The 26882-nt window shown below is 39.4% G+C and overlaps 1 protein-coding gene across 2 annotated transcripts in view; it reads right to left on the reverse strand.

Annotated features, from left to right (window-relative positions):
- The window catches only part of LOC106090754 (uncharacterized), a 54359-nt gene that overhangs the window by 6232 nt on the left and 21245 nt on the right, over nucleotides 1-26882 (reverse strand). For both annotated transcript variants that reach the window (XM_013257047.2, XM_059364993.1), the window contains 6 exons: nucleotides 15406-15662; nucleotides 15237-15325; nucleotides 15055-15158; nucleotides 7742-7868; nucleotides 7375-7570; nucleotides 7164-7300 (listed from right to left, as the gene is read on the reverse strand). In XM_013257047.2, the coding sequence (XP_013112501.2) occupies nucleotides 7164-7300; nucleotides 7375-7570; nucleotides 7742-7868; nucleotides 15055-15158; nucleotides 15237-15325; nucleotides 15406-15568 (816 nt within the window). In that variant the 5' untranslated portion in view covers nucleotides 15569-15662. The remainder of the gene's footprint in view (nucleotides 1-7163; nucleotides 7301-7374; nucleotides 7571-7741; nucleotides 7869-15054; nucleotides 15159-15236; nucleotides 15326-15405; nucleotides 15663-26882) is intronic.

Below are 26882 nucleotides of genomic sequence, written 5' to 3' on the forward strand. Positions count from 1 at the left end.
TACCATAGAAAAGGGTACCAAAACTTCCCTAACCCTTATAAAAAGGGTATAAGAACTACCCCCACCCTTAGAAAAAGGGTATAAGAACTACCGTTACCCTTAGGAAAGGGTACTAAAGCTAACCTTACCCTAAGAAAAGGTTATTAAAATTATTCTTACCCCAAGAAAAAGGTACTACAACTACCCTTACACTTAGAGTTGTGTATTCAATGTATCATCCCTTCGAAAAGGGCATTAAAACTATCATTACCCTTAGAAAAGGTTACTAAAACTACCCCTACCGCTAGGACAGGGTATTTAAACTTGTATTTAAATTGCCCACGATTAACGAATTTTTTCGAATACTAGTGACTCATTGATCCTCTCTAACATTAAAAAAAAGCAAAACACTTAAGCCATCAAATTTATAATGTATATAAATTAATTAACAAAATTGAATTTAATTTTTCACCATTATACTGTCAATGCTCGTACATTAAAAATCTATTAAGAAAAACTCATCCGAGGTATTGGTTATATGCGCTGTAATAATTTAAATTCTAGCTACCATGGAACTAGGTGCAGTTTTTAAGTTGGCGGTTTTAAGCGTTTTTTGGATTTTCATTCCCAACACTAAGGGAATAAATCTTAAGTTTACCAATTTGGAATGTGAAACATTCAATAAATCTGTGGCCTTATTCGAAAAATGCCAATTGAAAGCTTTGGGTCGTCATAATGTCAGTGCGAATGTTAATATTAAGATAAACGTTTTACCCGTGGATAATGTCATGGTGAGTTTTAAAGAGTGTAAGGCAAGAAAAATTATTCCAAATTTATTTGGCAAAGTTTTTTTTTTTTCAAGCTAAATGCCCAACTTTTCCACAAAGGCAGTGGCTATAGACCGTTTCTCTATAATGATACTTTGGATTTTTGCCGTTTCATGAAAAATCCCAAACGTTGGATGTTTTGGAAAATCGTATGGGATGCTGTCAAGCCCCATACGAATATGAATCACACCTGTCCAGTGGATGTGAGTGTAGCAGCAAATTTATTTGAACCTAAATCTATTATAAACCCGTTTTTTCTAAATTTTTACTTCAGCATGATATCGTTGTTGCTAATTTAAGTCTTTCCCCAGATATGATCAAACTGATACCCTTTCCGGCCAACTCCTATATGTTGAGACTTAAATTTTTCAACCAACTTTACCGTGGATTTGAAATTCGTGTCTATATCTCTTTGTATAATTGATAAACAGAAGTAGGTTTTATGCATGAATGAAATTTTATTAAAACTACCTATGAAATGGGCTTTTAAACACTATTTCCATGAGACCATATCAAATAAATGTGGTTTTGTAACTCTTAGTTTCAACTTTTTGCATTATAGCAGATTGTCCATGTGAAGTCTTCAACGCACTGGGACAGCGCCCCAGCGAACGCAAGCCCTACACATGCTATCACTTGCCGCACCGATTTTACATAAGTGGGCTCGTAGTCCTATGTGTCCCGTTATGATACCAATAGCTATACTCACCTCCTTTTAGCTTCCTTTCAGTAATAGCCTCGTCTTCTCACGATCTGGTTCCCCCCATAGGATTTTCGCCGTCCTACCGACCGCTTCGCTGTTCCACAATGCTGCATGAGCATTCGGTGCCCACTTTCTTAACTCGAACTGCGCCGAGCCGAAAGGCTTCCAGTCATCTGACCTTCATCGTCAAATCGTCTGCCCTTTCATTTTCCCTTACTCGGTTATGGCCCTGCACCCAAACGATGCGGATTTTCCTATCCTCAGCGAAGGCGTTAAGCTCCTTCTTACACTGCAAGACTGTTAGTGACCTTACCGTCCTGGTTTTTATTGCCCTTATGGCAATTTTACTGTCAGTAAAGATGTTCACAATCGACTTCCTCGCATTAGCAGCACGCTACTTCACGCTTTCCCGATCGCCCGGATCCCCGCCTGCAGGTCCGTATTAAGGTCCGGTAGTCTAAAACAGATCTCAGCCCCTGGGTTCTCAATGTAAACCCCCAGGCCCTCTCTGTTCTCTAGCTTTGATCCATCCGTGTAACATGATCTTCCAAATGGCAATACTAGGGTTCCGTCAATCCAAGACTGTGCCGATGGCAGCAGTGCCTCGCACTCGACCTCAAGTGTCGTCTCAGGTATCCGATCGGAAATCTCTTCCCTTCCTTCCAAGTTTCCTATCGTCGCCTCGATTATACCGCGATGGTATGAGCTGCTCCCATCCTCAATCAATTCTCCCATCGCCTAATGTCTCAAAGCCCCAGTGGCTGCCTCACACTTAATTTGTGTGTCAATGGGTCGGATATCTAGAATAGTCTCCAGTGCCCTAGTGGGCGTGGTCCTCAACGCTCCGCCTATGCCAAGACCTCATGTTCTCTGAACCTGTTGTATGGTCCTTATGTGCAACTTTTTCTCCTTAGCAGTCTACCAAACTACTGAGGCGTAAGTAAGTATTGGTCTAATCACTCTCCTGTAGAGCCAGTGGACTACCCTCGGATTCAGGCCCCATTTCGAGCCATTTCGGCCCGTCTACATAGTGCCCAACATCTGTGAGCCTTCTCAGTACGCTCCTGAATGTGAAACCTCCAATTCGGTTTCCTGTCCAAGATCACATCTAAGTATTTGACCTTGTCAGATATCGAAATCGTCTTATTGAGGAAACGTGGTGCGTTAAATGGGCCCACCTTTGTCTTCCTCGTGAACAGGCATATTTCCGTGTTCTCTGGATTAACATTGAGACCTCTGGGTCTAGCCCAGTGATATGCCATATGCAAGACCTTTTCGGCCCTTCTGCATAGCTCGTTCGGATCCTTACCCCTTAGAATTATTATAACATCGTTCTTTTCTGCCTAGCAGACGGGTTCAAATCCCTCCTCCCTCCCCCTCAGTCAGCATCCGTAATAGGTTATTTATGGTGGTCAGTCATATGCCATATGCAAGACCCTTTCGGCCCTTCTGTATAGTTCATTCGGATCCTTAGAAGTTTTATAACATCATCTGCCTAGCAGACGGGTTCAAATCCCTCTTCAGTCTGCATCCGTAATAGGTCAGTTATGGTGATCACCCATAGGAGTGGCGATAAAATACCCCCCTATGGCGCGCCCTGTGCCACTTTCTCCCTTATAGTTATGCTATGGGAGACACAATTTATCCACCTGTTCCTTAGCATATGGTTTATCAAGTCTTTAAAGACCGGGTCCACCCGGTACTGGTCTAAGGATTGGATCAGTGTGTCGCTTCGCACATTGTACGAAACCTCCTCGATGTCAATGCATACGCCAGGGTGTACGTTTTGGCATCGAAGAATTCTTCTATTTTATGCACAACCTTGTGCAGGGCAGTCTCCACCGATCTTCCCTCGACATAGGCATGCTGTTTGTACTTGTGCAGTTCGCTAGATGTCCTACTCTTTATCATGGTTTCCACAATACGATCCATTGTTTTGGGTAGAATGGACGTAAGGCTTATGGGTCTGTAGGCCTTTGGTGTCGCATGACTTGCCTTGCCGGGCTTGGGTATAAACACCACCCTTGCCTCCTGCCAGGCTTTCGGAGTATATGAAAGTCCTAGGCACGTGAAAATTTTGGCCAGACGAGGCGCCAGATAGTCTGCCTCTTTCTGCAGTAACGCCGGAAATATTCCATGAGGTCCGGGTGGCTTAAATGGTTTGAAGCTCAGTTCGCTAGATGTCCTACTCTTTATCATGGTTTCCACAATACGATCCATTGTTTTGGGTAAAATGGACGTAAGGCTTATGGGTCTGTAGGCCTTTGGTGTCGCATGACTTGCCTTGCCGGGCTTGGGTATAAACACCACCCTTGCCTCCTGCCAGGCTTTCGGAGTATATGAAAGTCCTAGGCACGTGAAAATTTTGGCCAGACGAGGCGCCAGATAGTCTGCCTCTTTCTGCAGTAACGCCGGAAATATTCCATGAGGTCCGGGTGGCTTAAATGGTTTGAAGCTCTTCAAGGATTCCTTCACCATAAATTCCGTTATTATAAACCTTCGACCCTTGCCGACTGCCAGGCTTTCGGAGTATATGAAAGTCCTAGGCACGATGTGAAAATTTTGGCCAGACGAGGCGCCAGATAGTCTGCCGCTTTCTGCAGTAACGCCGGAAATATTCCATGAGGTCCGGGTGGCTTAAATGGTTTGAAGCTCCTCAAGGATTCCTTCACCATAAATTCCGTTATTATAAACCTTCGATCAACGAATATGGACTAAGGCTCATAAACTTCTTGGTTGTCTGTAGGATAGAAGGCGTTTATGCAGCATGTTGGACGTACGATCGATCTGAGGCTCCAAGATTGATTCGGATCAGAACCAGACTTTGAAAAGCTGCAAACGCAACTAATGGCAGGGGCATACTACTCCACTTAACTGACATAGTTGACAGATGCAAGCACTCCTTATTCCGATGACATATCGGCGCAATGCCAATCCTTTGCCTACTCCATACAAAACGCGATTCAATCCGTATTTGCTTATCAAATGCCTTCCCCAAGGAACCCATGGTACGACCAGATCCATTAAGAAACTTGGGCAAACTTCCCACAAATTAATGAGTGCTGTCCGATTCAATTTTAAACTCAATGATAGGGGACCTCCTTTTTATAGCCGAGTCCGTACGGCGTGCCGCAGAGCAACACCTCTTTGGGGAGAAGTTTTTACATGGCAAAGTACCTCACAAATGTCGCCAGAATTAGGAGGGGAAAACCACCGGTGAAAATTTTTTCTGATGGTCTCGCCAGTATTCGAACCCTGGCGTTCAGCGTCATAGGCAGACATGCTAACCTCTGCGCCACGGTGACCTCCGTATAAGGGCAACAATAATAATAAGTACATTGGGGGGAGCTATATCCAATTTTTGATGGACCTCGGCGGATGATTTTAGATGGGTTATTAAATAATCCGTATCAAATTTCGAGCAAAAAAAAATCGGGCGACATACATATATGACAGCTATATCTAAATCTGGGCCAAATTTTATGAAATTCACTAGTATGTCTAGATTCATAAGAAAATTCCTTCCTGCCAAACTGCGAGAGAATCGGTTAAAAAGTGAACACTTTAGTGCAATATATATATGGGAGCTATATCTAAATCTGAACCGATTTCGAGTAAACTTTAAAGACATTGAGTAAGTCATCAAGGAAAGCGTTGTACGAAATTTTGGGAAGATTGGTCAATAAATGCCCTTGCAGTGGCCCTAGGAGTGAAAATCGGGCGATATATATACATGAGAGCTATAAATAAATCTGAACCGATTGCTATGAAATTCACCAGTAATAATGAGATTCATAAGAAAATCCTTCCTGCCAAACGATTTAACGATGTCCGTGTGTCTGTCCGTCCGTCTGTTGTAATAACTCTAGAGCTTTCAAAAATTGAGATTTTGAGCTGAAATTTGGCACCGATACGTTTTTTTGATGAACGCTGGTTAAGTTCTTGATGGGGCCAAATCTGACCATATTTGGATATAGCTTCTATATAGACCGATCTGCCGATAAAGGGTCTGATACCAATAAATGCCTAATTTTTTATCCGATTTCGCTGAAATTTGAAACAGTGAGTAGTTTAAGGTATCCCGACATCTGATCTAAATATGTTTCAGATTGGACTATATTAAGATATAGCTTCCATATCTACCGATCTGCCGGTAAAGGGTCTGAAGCCCATAAAAGCTTTATATATTACCCGATTTCGCTGAAATTTGAAACGAAAAGTCGTTTTAGGCCTCTCAACGTAGGAACCAAATATGGTTTAGATCGGACTATATTTAGATAAAGCTGCCATGTAGAGCGATCTCCAGATAAAGGGTCTGAAGCCCATAAAAGCTTTAGTTCTTAATCGATTTCGCTGAAATTTTAAACAGTGGGTTATTTTAAGCCTCCCGATATCTGAACAAAATATGGTTTAGATCGGACTATATTTAGATGTAGCTGCCATATAGACCGATCTGCCGATAAAGGGTCTGAAGCCGATTTCGCTGAAATTTGAAGCAGTGAGTAGTTTTTTGCCTCCCAACATAGGACCCAAATATGGTTTAGATCGGACTATATTTAGATATAGCTGCCATATAGACCGATCTGCCGATAAAGGGTCTAAAGTCCATAAAAGCTTTATTTATTATCCGATTTCGCTGAAATTTGAAAAAGTGAGTAGTTTTGGGCTTCCCGACATCGGAACCAAATATGGTTCAGATCGGATTATATTTACATATAGCTGCCATATAGACCGATTTCCCGATTAAGGGTCTGAAGCCCATATAAGCTTTATTTTTTAACCGATTTCGCTGAAATTTGAAATGGTAAGTCGGTTTAGGCCTCCCAACATAGGACCCAAATATGGTTCAGATCAGACTATATTTAGATATAGCTGCCATATAGACCTATCAGCCGATAAAGGGTCTGAAGACCATTAAATCTTTATTTATTACTCGATTTCGCTGAAATTTGAAGCAGTGAGTTGTTTCGAGCCTCCCGATATCCGATCATAATATGGTTGAGGCCGGACTATATTTAGATATATCTGCCATATAGACCGATCTGCCGATAAAGGGTCTGAAGACCATAAAAGCTTTATTTATTATCCAATTTCGCTGAAATTTGAAACAGTGGGTTATTTTAAGCCTTCCGATATCTGAACGAAATATGGTTCAGATCTGACTTCATTTAGATATAGCTGCCATGCAGATCGATCTCCCGATATAGGTCTGAAGCCCATAAAAGCTTTATTTTTTAACCGATTTCGCTGAAATTTGAAACAGTGGGCAATTTGAGGCCACTCGCCATCTGATCTATATATGGCAAAGATCTTACAGTATTTAGATGCAGCTGTCATATAGATCCATATTCCGATTAAGGGTCTGAAGCTTATAAGAGCTTTATTTATTAACCGATTTTGTTGAAATTTGAAATACAAAATTCAACAGTGACTAATATTTATTAGACCACTCAATGTCCGTGCCGGATTTGGCGGCATTAGTTATCCAATGTTCACCGGATTGTGACGAAAGGGCGTTTACATATATACCCGAGGTGGTGGATATACAAAGTTCGGCCCGGCCGAACTTAATGCCTTTTTACTTGTTCTAATTACCAAAAGATTTAAAAAAAATTCATTCAATTTACAGTGTTTTTTTTTTATCATTCACTTACATTGTTGTTATTATCATTGGGACCCTTCTTCACCGTGGTATTTATGTCCTTAATGGGCATCCACAATTCCTCGCTGGCAAAGACACCGCGGGCATTGCGTTTGAAAAGCTTTGGTTGCAGATAACAGGTGACAGCACCTACAGCATAAAGGCATTGCTTTTTAGAATATTTTACACAAAAAAAAAAACTTTCACTTCCAACTCCTACTTACCTAAATTTCTTCTCGATTCACTTATGGTCAGCGGGGGCATGGCATCTCTGGGATTTTCATGGGATTTTCTTTTATTCTTCGTATTCTCTTTGTCATCATTTGTGGACTTTTCAGATTTTTCCTCGAATATATTTTGCATTAAATTGCTGCTCTTATCTTTGAGTGAACGATAGGTTTTACTAAAACGATTGAATGACTGCAAAAAGGGGGAGTATAAATAAAATGGGGCATTCAAAAAAATGTTGTAACATTTAATAAGACATCAATGGTGCCTTCAAGGGCAATGCATGCTGGAACAGCCAATCTTAAAAATTACATGTCCCATACACACACACACACACCCGCTGAGGGCTTCCTCGCTACCTACCGTTGGTGGTAACTCGAGCAGTGCATAAACTGTGAAAACCACAAATTGTCCAGCCAAGAGTTCCTCAGGCGTAAAGTCTGCCACAGCCGCTTTGCTGCCACGACGTGATGAATGTTTCAGTGAAGGTCTGTTGGGAAATCAAAAAAAAAGAAAAAAAACTTGAGAAAAGCTGAACCATTTAAATTAGCTGCTATTGGTTTTTTTTTTAATTCAATTTGCTGTTGGTTAAATATCGAAATTATTTTAGTTATGGTCTTTGGGTGGTCAACAACAAAAATTATGAATAATAGATGTAGTGTAATGAGCCTATAAAAGAAGTATTTTTCATCCGATTTCGATGACATTTGGCACATTGAGTTCTAGTTGACCCCTCCACCTATTTGTTGAATGTGGTCCTCATCGGACCATATTTGTATATAGCTGCCATATAGACCGATTTCCCGATATTGAGTATTGACCCTATAAAAACAGAGAATTTTGATGAGCCTCTACCCCTTTCTGTTGAATATAGTCCAGATCGGATCATATTTGTATATGGAGTATTGAGCCTATAAAAGCAGCATGTTTCATAGGATTCCGATGAAATTTTAAACAGTGAGATTTTACCTCTTCAACTTTTTGTTGAATATTGTCCAGATCGGACTGTATTTGGATAAAGACGATGTTAAACCCCAATGAGGAAAGGCAAAAGTCGGACGGTGCCGACTTTATAATACCCTACATCTAACCTATAAACATAAAAGGGGGGAGCTTCATCTAATTCTGAACCAATTTTGATGGACCTGCGCGGATGTATACAGATAGATTATTAAAATTCCTCTATGAAATTTCGAGCGAAGCAAATATGTTCAAAATGTAATAACTACGCTTGACAAATGACAACAAATTATCCAAAATCTGAAGAATAAATACATGGGAGCTATATCTAAATCTGAACCGATTTCGACTAAACTTTATGGATATTGTGTAATTCGTCGAGGAATGGGTTGTACAAAATTTTGAGAAGATTGGTCAATAAATTGCGCTTGCTGTGGGTCTAGGGGTGAAAATCGGGCGATATACATATATGAGAGCTATATCTAGATGTGAACCGATTTCTATGAAATTCACCAGTAATATCGAGAGTCATAAGAAAATCTTTCCTGCCAAATTTCGAGAGAATCGGTTAACAAATGACTATTTTATTGCTGTATTACTGCAAATCGGACGAACATATATATGGGAGCTATATCTTAATCTGAACCGACTTCTATAATATTTACTTTTAATAACGAGAGTCACAAAAAAATCCTTTCTCTCAAATTGCGAGAGAATCGGTTAACTAATGACCATTTTATTGATATCTTACTGCAAATCGGACGAACATATATATAGGAGCTATATCCAAATCTGAACCGAATTCTATGAAATTCACAACCAATATCGAGAATCATAAGAAAATCCTTCCTACCAAATTTCAAGAGAATCGGTCAACAAATAACCATTTTATTGATGTATTATGGAAATCGGACGAACATATAAAGGGTGATTTTTTTGAGGTTAGGATTTTCATGCATTAGTATTTGACAGATCACGTGGGACTTCAGACATGGTGTCAAAGAGAAAGATGCTCAGTATGCTTTGACATTTCATCATGAATAGACTTACTAACGAGCAACGCTTGCAAATCATTGAATTTTATTACCAAAATCAGTGTTCGGTTCGAAATGTGTTTCGCGCTTTACGTCCGATTTATGGTCTACATAATCGACCAAGTGAGCAAACAATTAATGCGATTGTGACCAAGTTTCTCACTCAGTTTACTTTATTGGACATTAAACCAACCACACGAATGCGTACAGTGCGTACAGAAGAGAATATTGCGTCTGTTTCTGAGAGTGTTGCTGAAGACCGTGAAATGTCGATTCGTCGCCGTTCGCAGCAATTGGGTTTGTGTTATTCGACCACATGGAAGATTTTACGCAAAGATCTTGGTGTAAAACCGTATAAAATACAGCTCGTGCAAGAACTGAAGCCAAACGATCTGCCACAACGTCGAATTTTCAGTGAATGGGCCCTAGAAAAGTTGGCAGAAAATCCGCTTTTTTATCAACAAATTTTGTTCAGCGATGAGGCTCATTTCTGGTTGAATGGCTACGTAAATAAGCAAAATTGCCGCATTTGGAGTGAAGAGCAACCAGAAGCCGTTCAAGAACTGCCCATGCATCCCGAAAAATGCACTGTTTGGTGTGGTTTGTACGCTGGTGGAATCATTGGACCGTATTTTTTCAAAGATGCTGTTGGACGCAACGTTACGGTGAATGGCGATCGCTATCGTTCGATGCTAACAAACTTTTTGTTGCCAAAAATGGAAGAACTGAACTTGGTTGACATGTGGTTTCAACAAGATGGCGCTACATGCCACACATCTCGCGATTCTATGGCCATTTTGAGGGAAAACTTCGGAGAACAATTCATCTCAAGAAATGGACCGGTAAGTTGGCCACCAAGATCATGCGATTTGACGCCTTTAGACTATTTTTTGTGGGGCTACGTCAAGTCTAAAGTCTACAGAAATAAGCCAGCAACTATTCCAGCTTTGGAAGACAACATTTCCGAAGAAATTCGGGCTATTCCGGCCGAAATGCTCGAAAAAGTTGCCCAAAATTGGACTTTCCGAATGGACCACCTAAGACGCAGCCGCGGTCAACATTTAAATAAATTATCTTCAAAAAGTAAATGTCATGGACCAATCTAACGTTTCAAATAAAGAACCGATGAGATTTTGCAAATTTTATGCGTTTTTTTTTTAAAAAAAAGTTATCAAGCTCTTAACAAATCACTCTTTATATAGGAGCTATATCTAAATCTGAAACGATTTCTATGAAAATTATCAGTAATATCGAGAGTCATAAGAAAATCCTTCCTTTCGAGAGAATCGGTTAACAAATGACCATTTTAATGCATTATTACTGCATATCGGACGAACATATATATGGAAGCTATATCCAAATCTGAACCGATTTTTTTTAATTTCAAAAGGCTTCGTCTCTAGGAAAAAAAAACATGCCCATACCAAATTTGAAGATGAAGGATGAAAATTGCGACCTGTAGTTTGTACACAAATTAACATGGACAGACGGACGGACATAGCTAAATCGAATCAGAAAGTGATCCTGAGTTGATCGGTGTACTTATCAAAGGGTCTATCTCTCTTCCTTTTGGGTGTTACACACAATTGCACTAAGTTATAGTACCCTGTACCACAGTAGTGGTGTAGGGTTTAAAAAGTGTAGAGATCTATCAAAACACACTGTTTCAAATTTCATCACAATCGGATAAAAAATGGTCCTTTGGTAGGCTCAATACTCCATATCGGGAGATCGATCGATCAATACTCCATATCGGGAGATCGATCCGATCTGGACGATATTCAACGGAAAGGGGTAGAGGTCTATTAAAACTCTCAGATCGGTCTATGTGGCAGCTATATCCAAATATGATCCGAACTGCACCACATTTAGATAGATCGGTGGAGGCCACCGTAGCGCAGAGGTTAGCATGTCCGCCTATGACGCTGAACGCCTGGGTTTGAATCCTGGCGAGACTATTAGAAAAAAATTTTCAACGGTGGTTTTCCCCTCCTAATGCTGGCAACATTTGTGAGGTACTATGCCATGTAAAACTTCTCTCCAAAGTGGTGTCGCACTGCGGCACGCCGTTCGGACTCGGCTATAAAAAGGAGGACCCTTATCATTGAGCTTAAAACTTGAATCGGACTGCACTCATTGATATGTGAGAAGTTTGCCCCTGTTCCTTAGTGGAATGTTCATGGGCAAAATTTTTGAATAGGGGTCTACCAAAACCCACTGTGCCAAATTTCATGCAAATCGGATGAAAAATGCTCCTCTTATGATTTCAATACCCTATAACGGTAGACTATATGACAGCTATATCCAAATATGGTCCGATCTGGACCACATTCAACAAATAGGTGTAGGAGTCTGCCAGAACTCAATGTGCCAAATTTCATCGAAATATGAAGAAAAATGCCCCTCTTATAGTCTCACTATATCAGCAGATCGGTCTATATGGCAACTATATCCAAATATGGTCCGATGTGGACTAAATTTAACTGCAATGGGAAAAGGTCTACCAGAACTCATTGTGCCAATTTTCATCGAAATCGGGTAATAAATGGATCTTCTATGGCCTTTATACCCTATATTGGGAGGTCGGGCTGTCGGTCTATAGGGCAGCTATATCCAAATATTGTCCGATCTGGACCACACTTCACAAAAATGGGTAGGAGTCTACCAGAACTCACCGTACCAAAATTTATCGAAATCGGACCGATTTATTGCCTCAAAATTTTAAGTCTGGAGATCGGTCTATATATCGGGCATATACAACTAACTTCCGATTTTATGAGATCAGAAGGTCAGATTTATATACAGATAATACGAAACCATCAAACATTTTTTTTGAAAATTGATTTCATTACCAAAATATCTGAAAATTTATAAATAAACGAATGAATACCCAAAAACGGTATTTATTGGTTATTTACCCAATAAATACCCAAACATTGGGCATTTACCCGATAAAAACCCATCTCTACCCATAAAGTATATATATTCTTGATCCTCTCAAAATTCTGAGTCGATGTAGCCATGTCCGTCCATCGAAATCACGATAGCGGTCGAACACGTAAAGCTAGCCGCTTGAAATTTTGCACCGATACTTACTATTGATGTAGGTCGTTGGGGATTACCATATCGGTTCAGATTAAGATATAGCTCCCATATAAACCGATCTCAAGTTGTGGCTTATTTTCCCTGGAAGCCGCAATTTTTGGCCGATTTGGCTGAAGATTTGCATGTGGTGTTCTGTTATGACTTTCAAATACTGCGCTAAGTACGCTTTAAATCGGTCAGGAACCTGATATAGCTCCCATATAAACCGATTTCCCGACTTAAAGTCTGAGGCAATAAATTAGTCATTTTTCATCCGATTTCGATGAAATTTGGCACCGTGAGTTCTGGTAAACCCCTATTATTTTCTGTGAAGTGCGGTTCAGGTTGGACTATATTTGGATATAGCTGCCCTTTAGACCAATCGTTGGGTATTTGCCCGGTAGAAACCCATCTCTATCTATAACCTCATATAGCTCCTATAACAACCGATCTCCCGATTTGACTTCTTGAGCCGGTGGAAGCCCCAATTTTTGTCAGATTTTGCTCAAATTCGGCACAAGGTGTCCCTTTGTGACTTCCAACAACTGTCCCAAGTAAAGTCTAAATCGGGTTTTAACCTGATATAGCTCCCATATAAACCGATCTCCAGATTTGACTTCCAAGTAAAGTCTAAATCGGGTTTTAACCTGATATAGCTCCCATATAAACCGATCTCCAGATTTGACTTCTTGAGCCAGTGGAAGCCGCAATTTTTGTCAGTTTTTGCTCAAATTTGGCACCAGGTGTTCTTTTGCGACTTCCAACAACTGTCCCAAGTAAAGTCTAAATCGAGTTTAAACCTGAAGTAGCTACCATATAAACCGATCTCCCGATTTGACTTCTTGAGCCCCTGGAAGCCACCATTTTTGTTGGATTTGGCTAACATTTTGCACATTGTGTTCTGTTATGACCTTCTACAACTTTGCCAAGTACGGTCCAAATAGGTCTATGAACTGATATAGCCCCCATATAAACCGATCTCCCGAATTGACTTCTTGAACTCCTGGAAGCCGCAATTTTTGTTCGATTTGGCTGAAATTTTGCAGATAGAGCTTTGTTATGACTTTAAACAACTTTACCAAGAACGGTCCTAATCGGTCTATGACCTGATATAGCCCCCATATAAACCGATCTCCCGATTTGACTTCTTGATCCCATGGAAGCCACAATTTTTATCCGATTTGGCTAAAATTTTGCCGATAGTGCTTTGCTATGACTTTCAACAACTTTGCCAAGTACGGTCCAAATCGGTCTATGACCTGATATAGCTCCCATATAAACCGATCTCCCGATTTGACTTCTTGAGCCCCTGGAAGCCGCAATTTTTGTTCGATTTGGCTCAAATATCGCACGCGGTGTTCTGTTATGACTCCCAACAACTACGCCAAAAAACGATCTAAATCGGTCTATAACCTGATATAGATGCCATATAAACCGATCTCCCAATTTGACTTCTTAAGCCCTTACAAGCCGCAATTTTTACCCGATGTGATTGCAATTAGGTATGTAGTGATCTGTTGCGACTTTCAACAATTGTACAAAGTAAAGTCCAAATCGGTATATAACCTGGTATAGCTCCCATATAAACCGATCTCCCGATCTGATTTCTTGAGTCCTTATTAGATATAGTTTTGATAAATTTGGTAGAAATTTGTTTGCATAGTTCTGTTGCGACTTTCAACAACTGTACAAATTAAAGTCCAAATCGGTATATAACCTGGTATAGCTCCCATATAAACCGATCTCCCGATCTGACTTCTTGAGTCCTAATTAGATATAGTTTTGATCCATTTGGTTGAAATTTGCTTGCGGTGTTCTATTGGGTTGCCCAAAAAGTAATTGCGGATTTTTCATTTAGTCGGCGTTGACAAATTTTTTCACAGCTTGTGACTTTGTAATTGCATTCTTTATTCTGTCAGTTATCAGCTGGTAATTTTAGCTTGCTTTAGAAAAAAAGTGTAAAAAAAGTATATTTGATTAAAGTTCATTCTAAGTGTTATTAAAAATGCATTCACTTTCTTTTAAAAAATCCGCAATTACTTTTTGGGCAACCCAATATTATGACTTCCAACAACTGTGCCAAATACAGTCCAAACCAGTCTATATAGGGTTGCCCAAAAAGTAATTGCGGATTTTTCATATAGTCGGCGTTGACAAATTTTTTCACAGCTTGTGACTTTGTAATTGCATTCTTTCTTCTCAGTTTTCAGCTGTTACTTTTAGCTTTCTTTAGAAAAAAAGTGTAAAAAAGTATATTTGATTAAAGTTCATTCTAAGTAGTATTAAAAATGCATTTACTTTCTTTTAAAAAATCCGCAATTACTTTTTGGGCAACCCATAGCTCTGATGTAAACCGGTCTCTCGATCATCCTAGAAGCCTTAAAATTTTGCTGGTTTGACAGAAATTTGGTATGTAGAATAAAACGATGCCCTTTAACTAAATTAATTTGGTCAACATTTTTAGCAGAATCCATGGTGGTGGGAGATTCGGCCCGGCCGAACTTAGCACGCTTTTACTTGTTTTTTTTTTTAATAGAAAGTTTGGTTTTTGGTTTCCCGATTATTGATGTTTTTTATTGATTTTTATTAGTTACTCACTTAATTTCCGGTGCCAAAGGGAATTTAAAAGTTTCATTAAATTTCGGCCAAGTATTTGTTTGAATTGTGCTGTCCAGTCTTTTGGAGCCAGGGAAAAGCTTAACCTGCAGCAGGGAGACACATAAAAAAATATATTTCATTGACGATCATGGGTTTGTGTCATTGCTTAAAGAAAAATTTACTTTTATAAGGTAACCCTGTACTATTTTGAAACCAAATAATGACGGCAGATGGCGCGCTGCTAACAAATGTACATTTAGCTCGGGTATGACTGTAAAGGAGGTAAAAAAAAAAATAAAATGATGCATATAAAATTAAAACTTTTTTTTTTATTTGTAAGTCTTTTCCTACCTGTATTTGCATGTGGATTATCGTTGCCATGTGGGCTACTAGCCTCTATCGTGAGTTGAAATCCAATTTCGGGTTCCAAACTTTCGGATTGACCCCTGGAGGCCGCCGTTGAAGATGAGGAGCTATTAAGGCTGGCTGGTAGCATGGATTTTAGCTTATTCATGGTGCTGGGCGTAGGGTGGATTAAGGGAAGACTGTCTGTTGCTGAGGTCTTTTATTCACACTCACGTTGTGGGGCGAAACATTCGGCATAAAATCTAGAAATGAGAGCACGAGAATTGAACCATTTTCAATTAACATTCATTAACTTTTCTTTTTTACACATTGGCATTTGAATGAACTTTAGGTGATATATAGAAATAACCATGGAATACGTTTGGTATAGCCTAGTCTATTTAGACCAATGTCCATTTAATAAGAAACTAGTTTACTTTTTCAAAATTTTCTTACATTTTTAGGGCTATGCATTTTGTTAACAGTTTTGATGCTGCATTAGAAATTGAGAAAGCGTAAATTTAGTTATTTAAGAGACATCAAAAAGTAGAGTACTCTCAAAATTCTGCTTTTTTATACTCTCCACCATAGGATGGGGGTATACTATTTTCGTCATTCTGTTTGCAACACCTAGAAATATGCGTCTGAGACCCATAAAGTAGATATATTCTTGATTGTCATGTCATTTTAAGATCTAGCCATGTCCGTCCGTCCGTCCGTCTGTCGATAGCACGCTAACTTTCGAAGTAGTAAAGCTAGCCGCTTGAAATTTTGCACAAATACTTTCTATTAGTCTAGGTCGATTGGGATTGCAAATGGGCCAAATCGGTCCATGTTTTGGTATAGCTGCCATATAAACCGATCTAGGGTCTTGACTTCTTGAGCCTCTAGAGGGCGCAATTCTCATCCGATTTGACTAAAATTTTGCACGTGGTGTTTTGGCAACACTTCCAACAACTTCTTTAAGTATGGTTCAAATCGGTTTATGTTTTGATATAGCGCCATCTAAACCCGATCTGCCGTCTGGACTTCTTGAGCCTCTAGAGGGCGCATCTCTCGTTCAATTTGACCGAAATTTTGCACGTAGAGTTTTGGTATCACCTCCAACAACTGTGTTAAGTATGATTCAAATCGGTTCATAATTTGGTATAGCTGTCATATTAACCGATCTTGGATCTTGACTTCTTGAGCCAATAGAGCGCGCAATTCTCATCCGATTTGTTTGAAATTTTGCATGACGTGTTTTGTTATGACTTCCAACAACTGTATTAAGAATGGTTCAAATTGGTCCATAACCTGATATAGCTGCCATATAAGCCGATCTGGGGTCTTGTCTTCTTGAGCCACTAGAGGACGCAATTATCATCCGATTTGGTTGAAATTTTCCACGTAGTGTTTGGGTATCACTTCCAACAACTATGTAAAGAATGATTCAAATCGGTACATAACCTGATATAGCTGCCATTTAAACCGATCTGGGATCTTGACATCTTGAGCCTCTAGAGGGCACAATTCTCATCCGATTTGGCAGAAATATAAAACTATCTTCCGAGTTTGCTTCTTGAACTCCTACAAGGCGCAATTCTTATCCGAAAGAACTGAAATATTACGCAATGACTTCTACAATATTCAGCATTCATTTATGGTCCGAATCGGACAATAACTCCAATAGCATAACAGTTCTTATTCAATATTCTTTGTTTGCCTAAGAATAGATACCGCGCATAGAACTCGACAAATGCGATCCATGGTGGAGGGTGTATAAGATTCGGCACGGCCGAACTTAGCACGCTCTTACTTGTTACTTGTTCATATTCTATTTTTCTATGGAGGTGACAATTGTTTTTTATTTTATTTGTCAGTGTTTGATTTTTATTGTTTTCTCTCTCTCTCTCTCTCTCTGTCTCTCTCTCTCTACAACTATTTTCATTGGAAACATGATGTGTGTTAGTTTGGCGATCGTTTAAAAACAAATAACAATCATATAATTAATTATAGCCAGAAATATAGAGTGAGCTGTAGAAGCACGTGCTGTTATTCAGTTTTCAGTTATTATTTGCAAAATGTTTATTTAAATGAAACAAAGTGTAAGGGAATGGAGGCCATAGATTTCTATGTACGAGTATATTAGTCCAAGTGCATTCTGATTTAAGCGCTTTTTTATCTCAGCTATGCTAAAGGCTGGATATGGGGCATTCCAAAGCAAGTTAGAAACATAAAGACTTTTCCAGACTTGAAATCATTCTTGTCATAATTATTGTATAACATACAAAATTAACATTAGACTGAGCAAAATTCATCATAGCCGAGCTTTACAAGCTTTTTTTTTCAGTTGGATTAAAAAATTTGAGTTTTTAAAATGTATTTACACCAAAAATTGTGTCTTGACCAAAGATAGTCACTTCAAAATCGGGAGATCGGTTTATATGGGGGCTATATCAGGTTATATACCGATTTGGACCGTACTTGGCACAGTTGTTTGAAGTAATAACAGAACACCACATGCACCGGACAAATCGGACAAAAATTGTGGCCTCCATGGGCTCAAGAAGTGAGATCTGGAGATCGGTTTAATGGGAGCTATATCAAGTAATAGACCGATTTCGACCTTACTTGGCGCAGTTGTTGAGAGTCATAACAGAACACAATATGCAAAATTTCAGCCAAATCGGATAAAATCGCGGCTGGTAAGGGCTCAAGAAGTCAAATCGGGAGATCGGTTTTATATGGTAGCTTTATCATGTTCTTGACCGATTTGAACTGTATTTGGCACAGTTGTTGGGAGAAATAAATGGACACCATGTACAAAATTTCAGCGAAATCGGACAAAAATTATCGCTTCCATGGGCTCAAGTAGTGAAATCGGGAGATCGTTTTATATGGGAGCTATATCTAGTTATTGACCGAATCGGACCGTACCTAACGCAGTTGTTGAGAGTCACAACAGAACACTATATGCAATATTTCAGCCAAATCGGATAGAAATCGCAGCTGGTAAGGGGCTCAAGAAGTCAAATCGGGAGGTCGTATTGTATGCAAGCTTTATCAGGTTATAGACCGATTTGGATCGTTATTGGAAGTCAAAACAGAACACCACGTGCAAATTTTCAGCCATATCGGATAAAATTGTATCTTCCAGGGCTCAAGAAGACAAATCGGGAGATAGGTTTATATGGGAGCTATATCTAAATCTGAACGATGTGGCTCATTTGCTATGCCCAACGACCTTCACCAATACTAGGAATCTGTGCAAAATTTCAAAGTCGATCTACCCATGTCCGTCCATCCGTCTGTCTGTCGAAAGCAATCTGATTTCCGAACGAGTAAAGATAGCCGTTTGAAATTTTGCATAAATACTTCTTATTTGTTTTGGTCGGTTGGGATTGTAAATAGGCCATATCGGTCCATGTTTTGAAATTTCTGTCATAGAAACCGATATTAAATCTTGACATCCTGAGCCACTAGAGGGCGAAATTTTTATCCGATTTGGCTGAAATTGTGCCTGAGGTGCTTTGTTATGATTTCCAACAACTGTGCCAAGTATGGTTTAAATCGGTATATAAGCTGATATTGTTGCCATATAAACCGATCTCGGATCTTGCCATCTTGAGCCTCTAGAGGGCGCAATTATTATCCGATATGTATGAAATTGTGTACAACGGCTTCCCCCAAGACCTTCAATATACGTATTAAATATAGTTTGAATCGGTCTATAGCCTGATACAGCTCCCCTATAAACCGATCTCCCTGTTTTGCTTCTTCAGCCCCTAAAGGGCGCAGTTCTTATACGAAATTTTACACAACGACTTCCACCACGGTCTCTAATGTTCAATTCAATTATGGCTCAAATCGGACCATTGCTTGATATAGCTCCAATAGCATAGCAATTCTTTTCTTTTATCCTTTGTTTGCCTAAAAATAGATGCCGGGAAAAAAACGTTCGCCAACTCAGCTCGAAATCAGCTGTTTTCTCACTAAAAATCAGCTGTTTTCTCTTTTCAATATCAGCTGATTTCGATGAGTTGTAAGCACCTTTTTTCAGTGTAAGAACTTCATAAAATTTCCTACTCTCCACACACTGTTCTCTAACCTTTCATCATTTATCCATTATGACTTGAAAAGAAGCTTTGTAAAAACCGCAATTGTTGTTGTTAGTGTATCGTTTTGTTAAAATATCCGCTTATGTTGAATTGTTACGACATTTCTTCTTCTTCATTTCTACTGAAGATTTCCATTGGGCCATCGCTTAGTAACAGCTCAAACATTCTGCGGGCATTTCTCATTTCCATGGACCACCAGGCCGACCACTCACCACAGTGTTAGAAATGATGTTGAAAGCATTCATTCATTCAACGTTTCTACTCAAAAATGTATTTCATTCAGCTTAAGCTTCTGACCTTAATAGTGGCAGCAAGCTGACAGTCAGATAGTCAGGCATGCATGCCCCACTGCTGGTTGTAACTCCAAGAGATAAGTAGGTGTTCAGTGCAACAGTCCGACTGTTGCAACTGCGCCATGCATCACCATGATTAGATTTAAACTCGCGGTGGGTTTTGAGGTGTGTTTTTCATGTGTATGGTGTGGCTTTTTTATGTCAAGCCGCCTTGGTTTGATCATTTGTTATGTTATTTGCTTGTTCCAATGATTTGGTTCATTTCTCATAAGAAGATCAACATCTTCGACTACTTTTTCTGTTGGCTTGATGGTGTGCATGTTGTTGTCAGTTTGTGCAACATCATCAGCACCATTGCTGGCGTCATTGTCGCCGACGTCTTGTTCATCATGATCCCCCCAGGTTGATAATCGCGTCATCATCCATCATTGTTTCTCGTCTCGAGTATCAAATTTTGAAGCTTTGAATCTTCTTGTCTGTCGTGTGTGAGCTGCGCCTCTTCTGAATGGGACTAAATTCAATTGGTTTTGTTTGAGGGGAGTACTATGTCTCGTATAATTGGCATACAGCTGTATGCCAAACACTACCTTCTATGCTTGCTGACTGACTGACTGACACACTTAACATCCTAGCTCCAATTAAATTTAATAAACATAATTGGTAATTATTTCAATTTTTGCAAATATTATACATAGTAACCAAATGATATGAGAGATTGCATTTTGGGAAGTTGTGGGTTTACTTTTGCATGATTATATGACCATTTTGGCAAAAAAAAAAATAAATAACATCTAAGAGCGTGCTATATCCGGCCTGGCCGAATCTTATATACCCTCCACCATGGATCGCATTTGTCAAGTTCTATGCGCGGTATCTCTTTTTAAGCAGACAAAGAATATTGATTAAGAACTGTTATGCTATTGGAGCTATATCAAGTTATAGTGCGATTCGGACCATAAATGAATCCTGAACATTGTAGAAGTCATTGCGTAGTATTTCAGTTCATTTGGATAAGAATTGCTGCTTGTAGGGTCTTAAGAAGTAAAATAGGGAGATCGGTTTATATGGGAGCTGTATCAGGCTATAGACCGATTCAGACCATAATTGATACGCATGTTGAAGGTCATGACAAACGCCGTTGTACGAAATTTCTGCCAAATCGGGTAACAATTGCGCCCTCTCTTGGCTCAAGAAATCAAGACCCAGATCGGTTTATATGGCAACTATATCAGGTTGTGTAGCGATTTGCGCCATACTTAGCACAGTTGTTGGAAGTGATACCCAAACACTACGTGGACAATTTCAGTCAAATCGGACGAGAATTTTGCTCTCTAGAGGCTCAAGAAGTCAAGATCCAAGATCGGCTTATATGACACCTATACCATATTATGAACCGATTTGAATAATTCTTAACACATTTGTTGGAGGTGATACCCAAATACTACGTGGAAAATTTCAGTCAAATCAAATGAGAATTGCGCCCTCTAGAGGCTCAAGAAGTCAAGATCCCAGATCGGTTTATCTGGCAGCTGCATAAGGTTGTGTACCGATTTGCGCCATACTTTGCACAGTTGTTGAAAGTGATACCCAAACACTACGTGGAAAATTTCAGTCAAATCGGACGAGAATTGCGCCCTCTAGAGGCTCAAGAATTCAAGACCCCAGATCGGTTTATATGACAGCTATATCAAAACCTAATCCGATTTAAACCATACTTAACACATTTGTTGAAAGTGATACCCAAACACTACGTGGAAAATTTCAGTCAAATCGGACGAGAATTGCGCCCTCTAGAGGCTCAAGAATTCAAGACCTCAGATCGGTTTATATGACAGCTATATCAAAACCTAATCCGATTTAAACCATACTTAGCACAATTGTTGGAAGTGATACCAAAACACCACGTGCAAAATTTTAGTCAAATCGGATGAGAATTGCGCCCTCTAGAGGCTCAAGAAGTCAAGACCCAAGATCGGTTTATATGGCAGCTATATCAGATAATGAACCGATTTGAACCATTCTTAACACAGTTGTTGGAGGTGATACCCAAATAGTACGTGGAAAGTTTCAGACAAATGGGACGAGAATTGCGCCCTCTACAGGCTCAAGAAGACAAGATCCCACATCGGTTTATATGGCAGCTATAGCAGGTTACGTACCGATTACTGTGCCACACTTACCACAGTTGTTGGAAGTGATACCCAAAGTTGTTGGAAGTGATACCCAAGACCCCAGATCGGTTTATATGACAGCTATACTAGATTATGAACCGATTTGGATCATTCTTAACACAGTTGTTGGAGGTGATACCCAAACAGTACGTGGAAAGTTTCAGTCAAATGGGACGAGAATTGCGCCCTCTACAGGCTCAAGAAGTCAAGATCCCAGATCGGTGTATATGACAGCTATATCAGGTTGTGTACCGATTTGCGCCATACTTAGCACAATTGTTGAAAGTGATACCCAAACATCAGGTGCAAAATTTCAGTAAAATCGGACGAGAATTGCGCCCTCTAGAGGCTCAAGAATTCAAGACCTCAGATCGGTTTATATGACAGCTATATCAAAACCTAATCCGATTTAAACCATACTTAGCACAATTGTTGGAAGTGATACCAAAACACCACGTGCAAAATTTTAGTCAAATCGGATGAGAATTGCGCCCTCTAGAGGCTCAAGAAGTCAAGACCCAAGATCGGTTTATATGGCAGCTATATCAGATAATGAACCGTTTTGAATCATTCTTAACACAGTTGTTGGAGGTGATACCCAAATAGTACGTGGAAAGTTTCAGACAAATGGGACGAGAATTGCGCCCTCTACCGGCGAAGCCAAGATCCCAGATCGGTTTATATGGCAGCTATATCAGGTTACGTACCGATTACTGTGCCACACTTACCACAGTTGTTGGAAGTGATACCCAAAGTTGTTGGAAGTGATACCCAAGACCCCAGATCGGTTTATATGACAGCTATACCAGATTATGAACCGATTTGGATCATTCTTAACACAGTTGTTGGAGGTGATACCCAAACAGTACGTGGAAGGTTTCAGTCAAATGGGACGAGAATTGCGCCCTCTACAGGCTCAAGAAGTCAAGATCCCAGATCGGTTTATATGGCAGCTATATCAGATAATGAACCGATTTGAATCATTCTTAACACAGTTGTTGGAGGTGATACCCAAACAGTACGTGGAAAGTTTCAGTCAAATGGGACGAGAATTGCGCCGTCTACAGGCTCAAGAAGTCAAGATCCCAGATCGGTTTATATGGCAGCTATATAAAGTTACGTGCCGATTTGCGCCATACTTAGCACAGTTGTTGAAAGTGATACCCAAATTTGTTGGAAGTGATACCCAAGACCCCAGATAGGTTTATATGACAGCTATAACAGATTATGAACCGATTTGAATCATTCTTAACACATTTGTTGGAATTGATACCCAACTACTACGTGGAAAATTTCAGTCAAATCGGATGAGAATTGCGCCCTCTGAGGCTAGAGAAGTCGAGATCTCAGATCGGTGTATATGACAGCTATATCAGGTTGTGTACCGATTTGCGCCCTCTAGACGAGAATTGCGCCCTCTAGAGGCTCAAGAAGTCAAGACCCAAAATCGGTTTATATGACAGCTATATCAAAACATGGACCGATTTGGCCCATTTACAATCCCAACTGACCTACACTTATAAAAAGTATTTGTGCAAAATTTCAAGCGGTTAGCTTTAGTACTTCGAGAGTTAGCGTGCTTTCGACAGACGGAGGGACGGACAGACGGAAGGATGGACGGACGGACGGATAGACGGACGGACGCGACTAGATCGACTTAAAATGGCATGACGATCAAGAATATATACACTTTATGAGATCTCAGAGGAATATTTCGAGGTGTTACAAACAGAATGACGAAATAAGTATACCCCCATCCTATGGTGGAGGGTGTAAAAATACCAAAGGTGGAATACAGAGGAGAGAAGGAATCATGAACTCATTTTAAAAATTCAATTTTTTTTCGACACCAACTAATATACGAAATAGAAACTTTTCTAAATATGATAATTGTTCTCCTTTTTTTTAGATTTTTTTTTCTTGTGATTTCATACACATTTTCTTGTTATTGCTGTAAAGGTTTGTTGTATTTTTAAATATATGCAACTGCATTGAAAATTTTAAATGAACTACACGGGAGTGTGATTGTCCTCACATTTCAATGAAACGTTAAACAAATCGTGGGTCATTAACACATCGTGACATGGAATTCAATGATTCAATCATTTCAAGAAAAACAAAACGAAAACAGAGAAACATGCATTTCGAGGGATTTGTGGGCAAACAAATTCGAAGAGGGTCATTTTAAATGCATTAGAATGAAATTTTTTTCCAACAAAAAAAGATTAGTGTTTAGGTATTAGCTAACTTAATTACCAAGTATTGAAATGGACACATACACCTTTTTCTCTCAATGGGTTAATATTGATGTATATTTATACCAAGAAAACATTTTGCTCATTAACAAATTTATATAACTAATTGATTTTTTTTTTCATTTTTATAAACTTGTTTAATAGTTTTTCTGGTTCATAGCATTCAGCTTTTAATATATTTATCTATTTTTTTTTTTTATTCAACAATAAACATTTTGAAAAATCTATAATTGCTGCAATGTAGCAGAATGATCAGTGGCCCTCATTTAAAATTGAATTGTAGTTTTGGCGAAGGCAATATATGTATGTGAAAAACAAGTAAGAGCGTGCTAAGTTCGGCCAGCCCGAATCTTATATACCCTCCACCATGGATAGCATTTGTAGAGGTCTTTGTGCGGCATCCTTTTTTTTTTGCGCCATACTTAGCACAGTTGTTGAAAGTCATAACAAAACACCTCATACAAAATTTTAACCAAATCGGATGAGAATTGCGCCCTCTAGAGGCTCAAGAAGTCAAGACCAAAGATCGGTTTATATGGCAGCTATACCAAAACATGGACCGATTTGGCCCATTTACAATCCTAACCGACCTATACTAATACAAAGTAATTGTGCAAAATTTCAAGCTCTTAGCTTTACTCCTTCGAACGTTAGCGTGCTTTCGACAGACAGACGGACGGACGGACAAATGGACGGACTTGGCTAGATCGACTTAAAATGACATGACGATCAAGAATATATATACTTTATGGGGTCTGAGACTCATATTTCGAGGTGTTACAAGCAGAATGACGACATTAGTATACCCCCATCCTATGGTGGAGGGCATAAAAACGAAACGAAACAACTGTGTCAATGATAAGGTGCAACAATATGTAATGATATCGTCAATGCACAGGAAAAAATTAAAAAAAAAACATGTAAAAACGTGCTAAGTTCGACCGGGTCGAATCTTGAGAACCCACCACCATAGATTCTACTAAAAATTTATACAAAATAAATTAAGTTCAAGGGCATTATTCTATTCTACATACCAAACTTTGTCAAACCAGAAAAAATTAAAGATTCTAGGAATCGAATAAAAATAATCGAGAGACCGGTTTATATGGAAGCTATACTAGGTTACAGACCGATTTGGACCGTACTTGACGCAGTTGTTGGAAGTCATAACGGAAAACCACATGTAAAATTTCAGCTTGTTGGAAGTCATAACGGAACACCGCATGGAAGTCAGAATAGAACACTATGTGCAAAATTTCAACCAAATCGGACAAAAATTGCGGCTTGTAAGGGTTCCTAGAAGTCAAATCGGGAGATCGGTTTACATGTGAGCTATATCAGGCTATAGACCGATTTGGACCGTACTTAACACAGTTATTGGAAGTCATGACAGAACACTAAACGCATATAGGACAAAAATTCCTATAGGACAAAAATTCCGGGTTGTAGGGGCTCAAGAAGTCAAATCGAGAGATCGGTTTTCATGGGAGCTATATCAGGTTATAGACAGATTTGGACCCTAGTTAGCACAGCGGTTGGAAGTCATAACGGAACACCACATGCAAAATTTCAGCCAAATCGGACAAAAATTGTGACTTCCAGAGGCTCAAGTAATCAAATCGGGAAATCGGTTTATATGGAAGCTATATCAGGTTATAGACCAATTTGGACCTTACTTGGCACAGATATTGGAAGTCACAACAGAACACCACATGCCAAATTTCAGCCAAATCGGATGAAAATTGTGGCTTCGAGTTGCTCAACAATTCAAATCGGGAGATCAGTTTATATGGGAGCTATATCAGGTTTTTACCGATTTGAACCGTACTAGGCGCAGTTGTTGGGAGTCATAACGAAACATCACATTCAAAATTTCAGCCAAGTCGGACAAAAATTGCAGCTTCCATAGGCTCAAGAAGTCAACTCGGGAGATCGGTTTATATGAGAGCTATATCCAAATCTGGAGCGATATGGCCCTTTTGCAATCCCTAACGACCTACATTAATATAAAGTATCTGTGCAAAATTTCGGACAACTAGCTTAACGCGATCGACCGCTGTGTCACGATAGACTCGTACGTTGACATGCAGCGGGAGTTGAAGGCTCTGGCATTAGAGAGCTTGTTTCTTAGATGATTCCTTAAAGAAATGGTTGTAGCAAATATCTACACCGAGATATCCATAGGTATTTACCATTTCGATATTTTTATCTTCTAATCTCCACTTCATGTGAGATGCAATCCTTGGGCCCTTACAGAACACAACAATTTTGGACCTGGATAAATTACCTTTCAAATTTCATTTTACACAATAGTCCTGTAAGGAATTGATCATTTCCTCTAAACCAGCAGGAGAATCGGACAAAATCACAATGTTAACATTCGCAACATTAATACCACCGGGAAGTTCATCTGGGAGATCGTTCACATATAATGACAACAGTATTAGACTCAAAACACATCCCTGATTCCACTGAAAAATAATACGACGACTCATTTCCATCCCAGATTCTAGTCCTAGTGTCCTTGTATAAAAGTTTCAAAATTCGTGTGATTTTTGTTGAGAGGCCAAACTCGCCAGTTTGAAAAATAGACTTCCTCTAGGGATGAAATCGAAAGCAGAAGAAAAGTCAACGTAAAAGGCGTATGTAAATTTGTTATTCAAA

Source organism: Stomoxys calcitrans, chromosome 1 (assembly GCF_963082655.1).
Source record: "Stomoxys calcitrans chromosome 1, idStoCalc2.1, whole genome shotgun sequence".
Classification (NCBI taxonomy): domain Eukaryota; kingdom Metazoa; phylum Arthropoda; class Insecta; order Diptera; family Muscidae; genus Stomoxys; species Stomoxys calcitrans.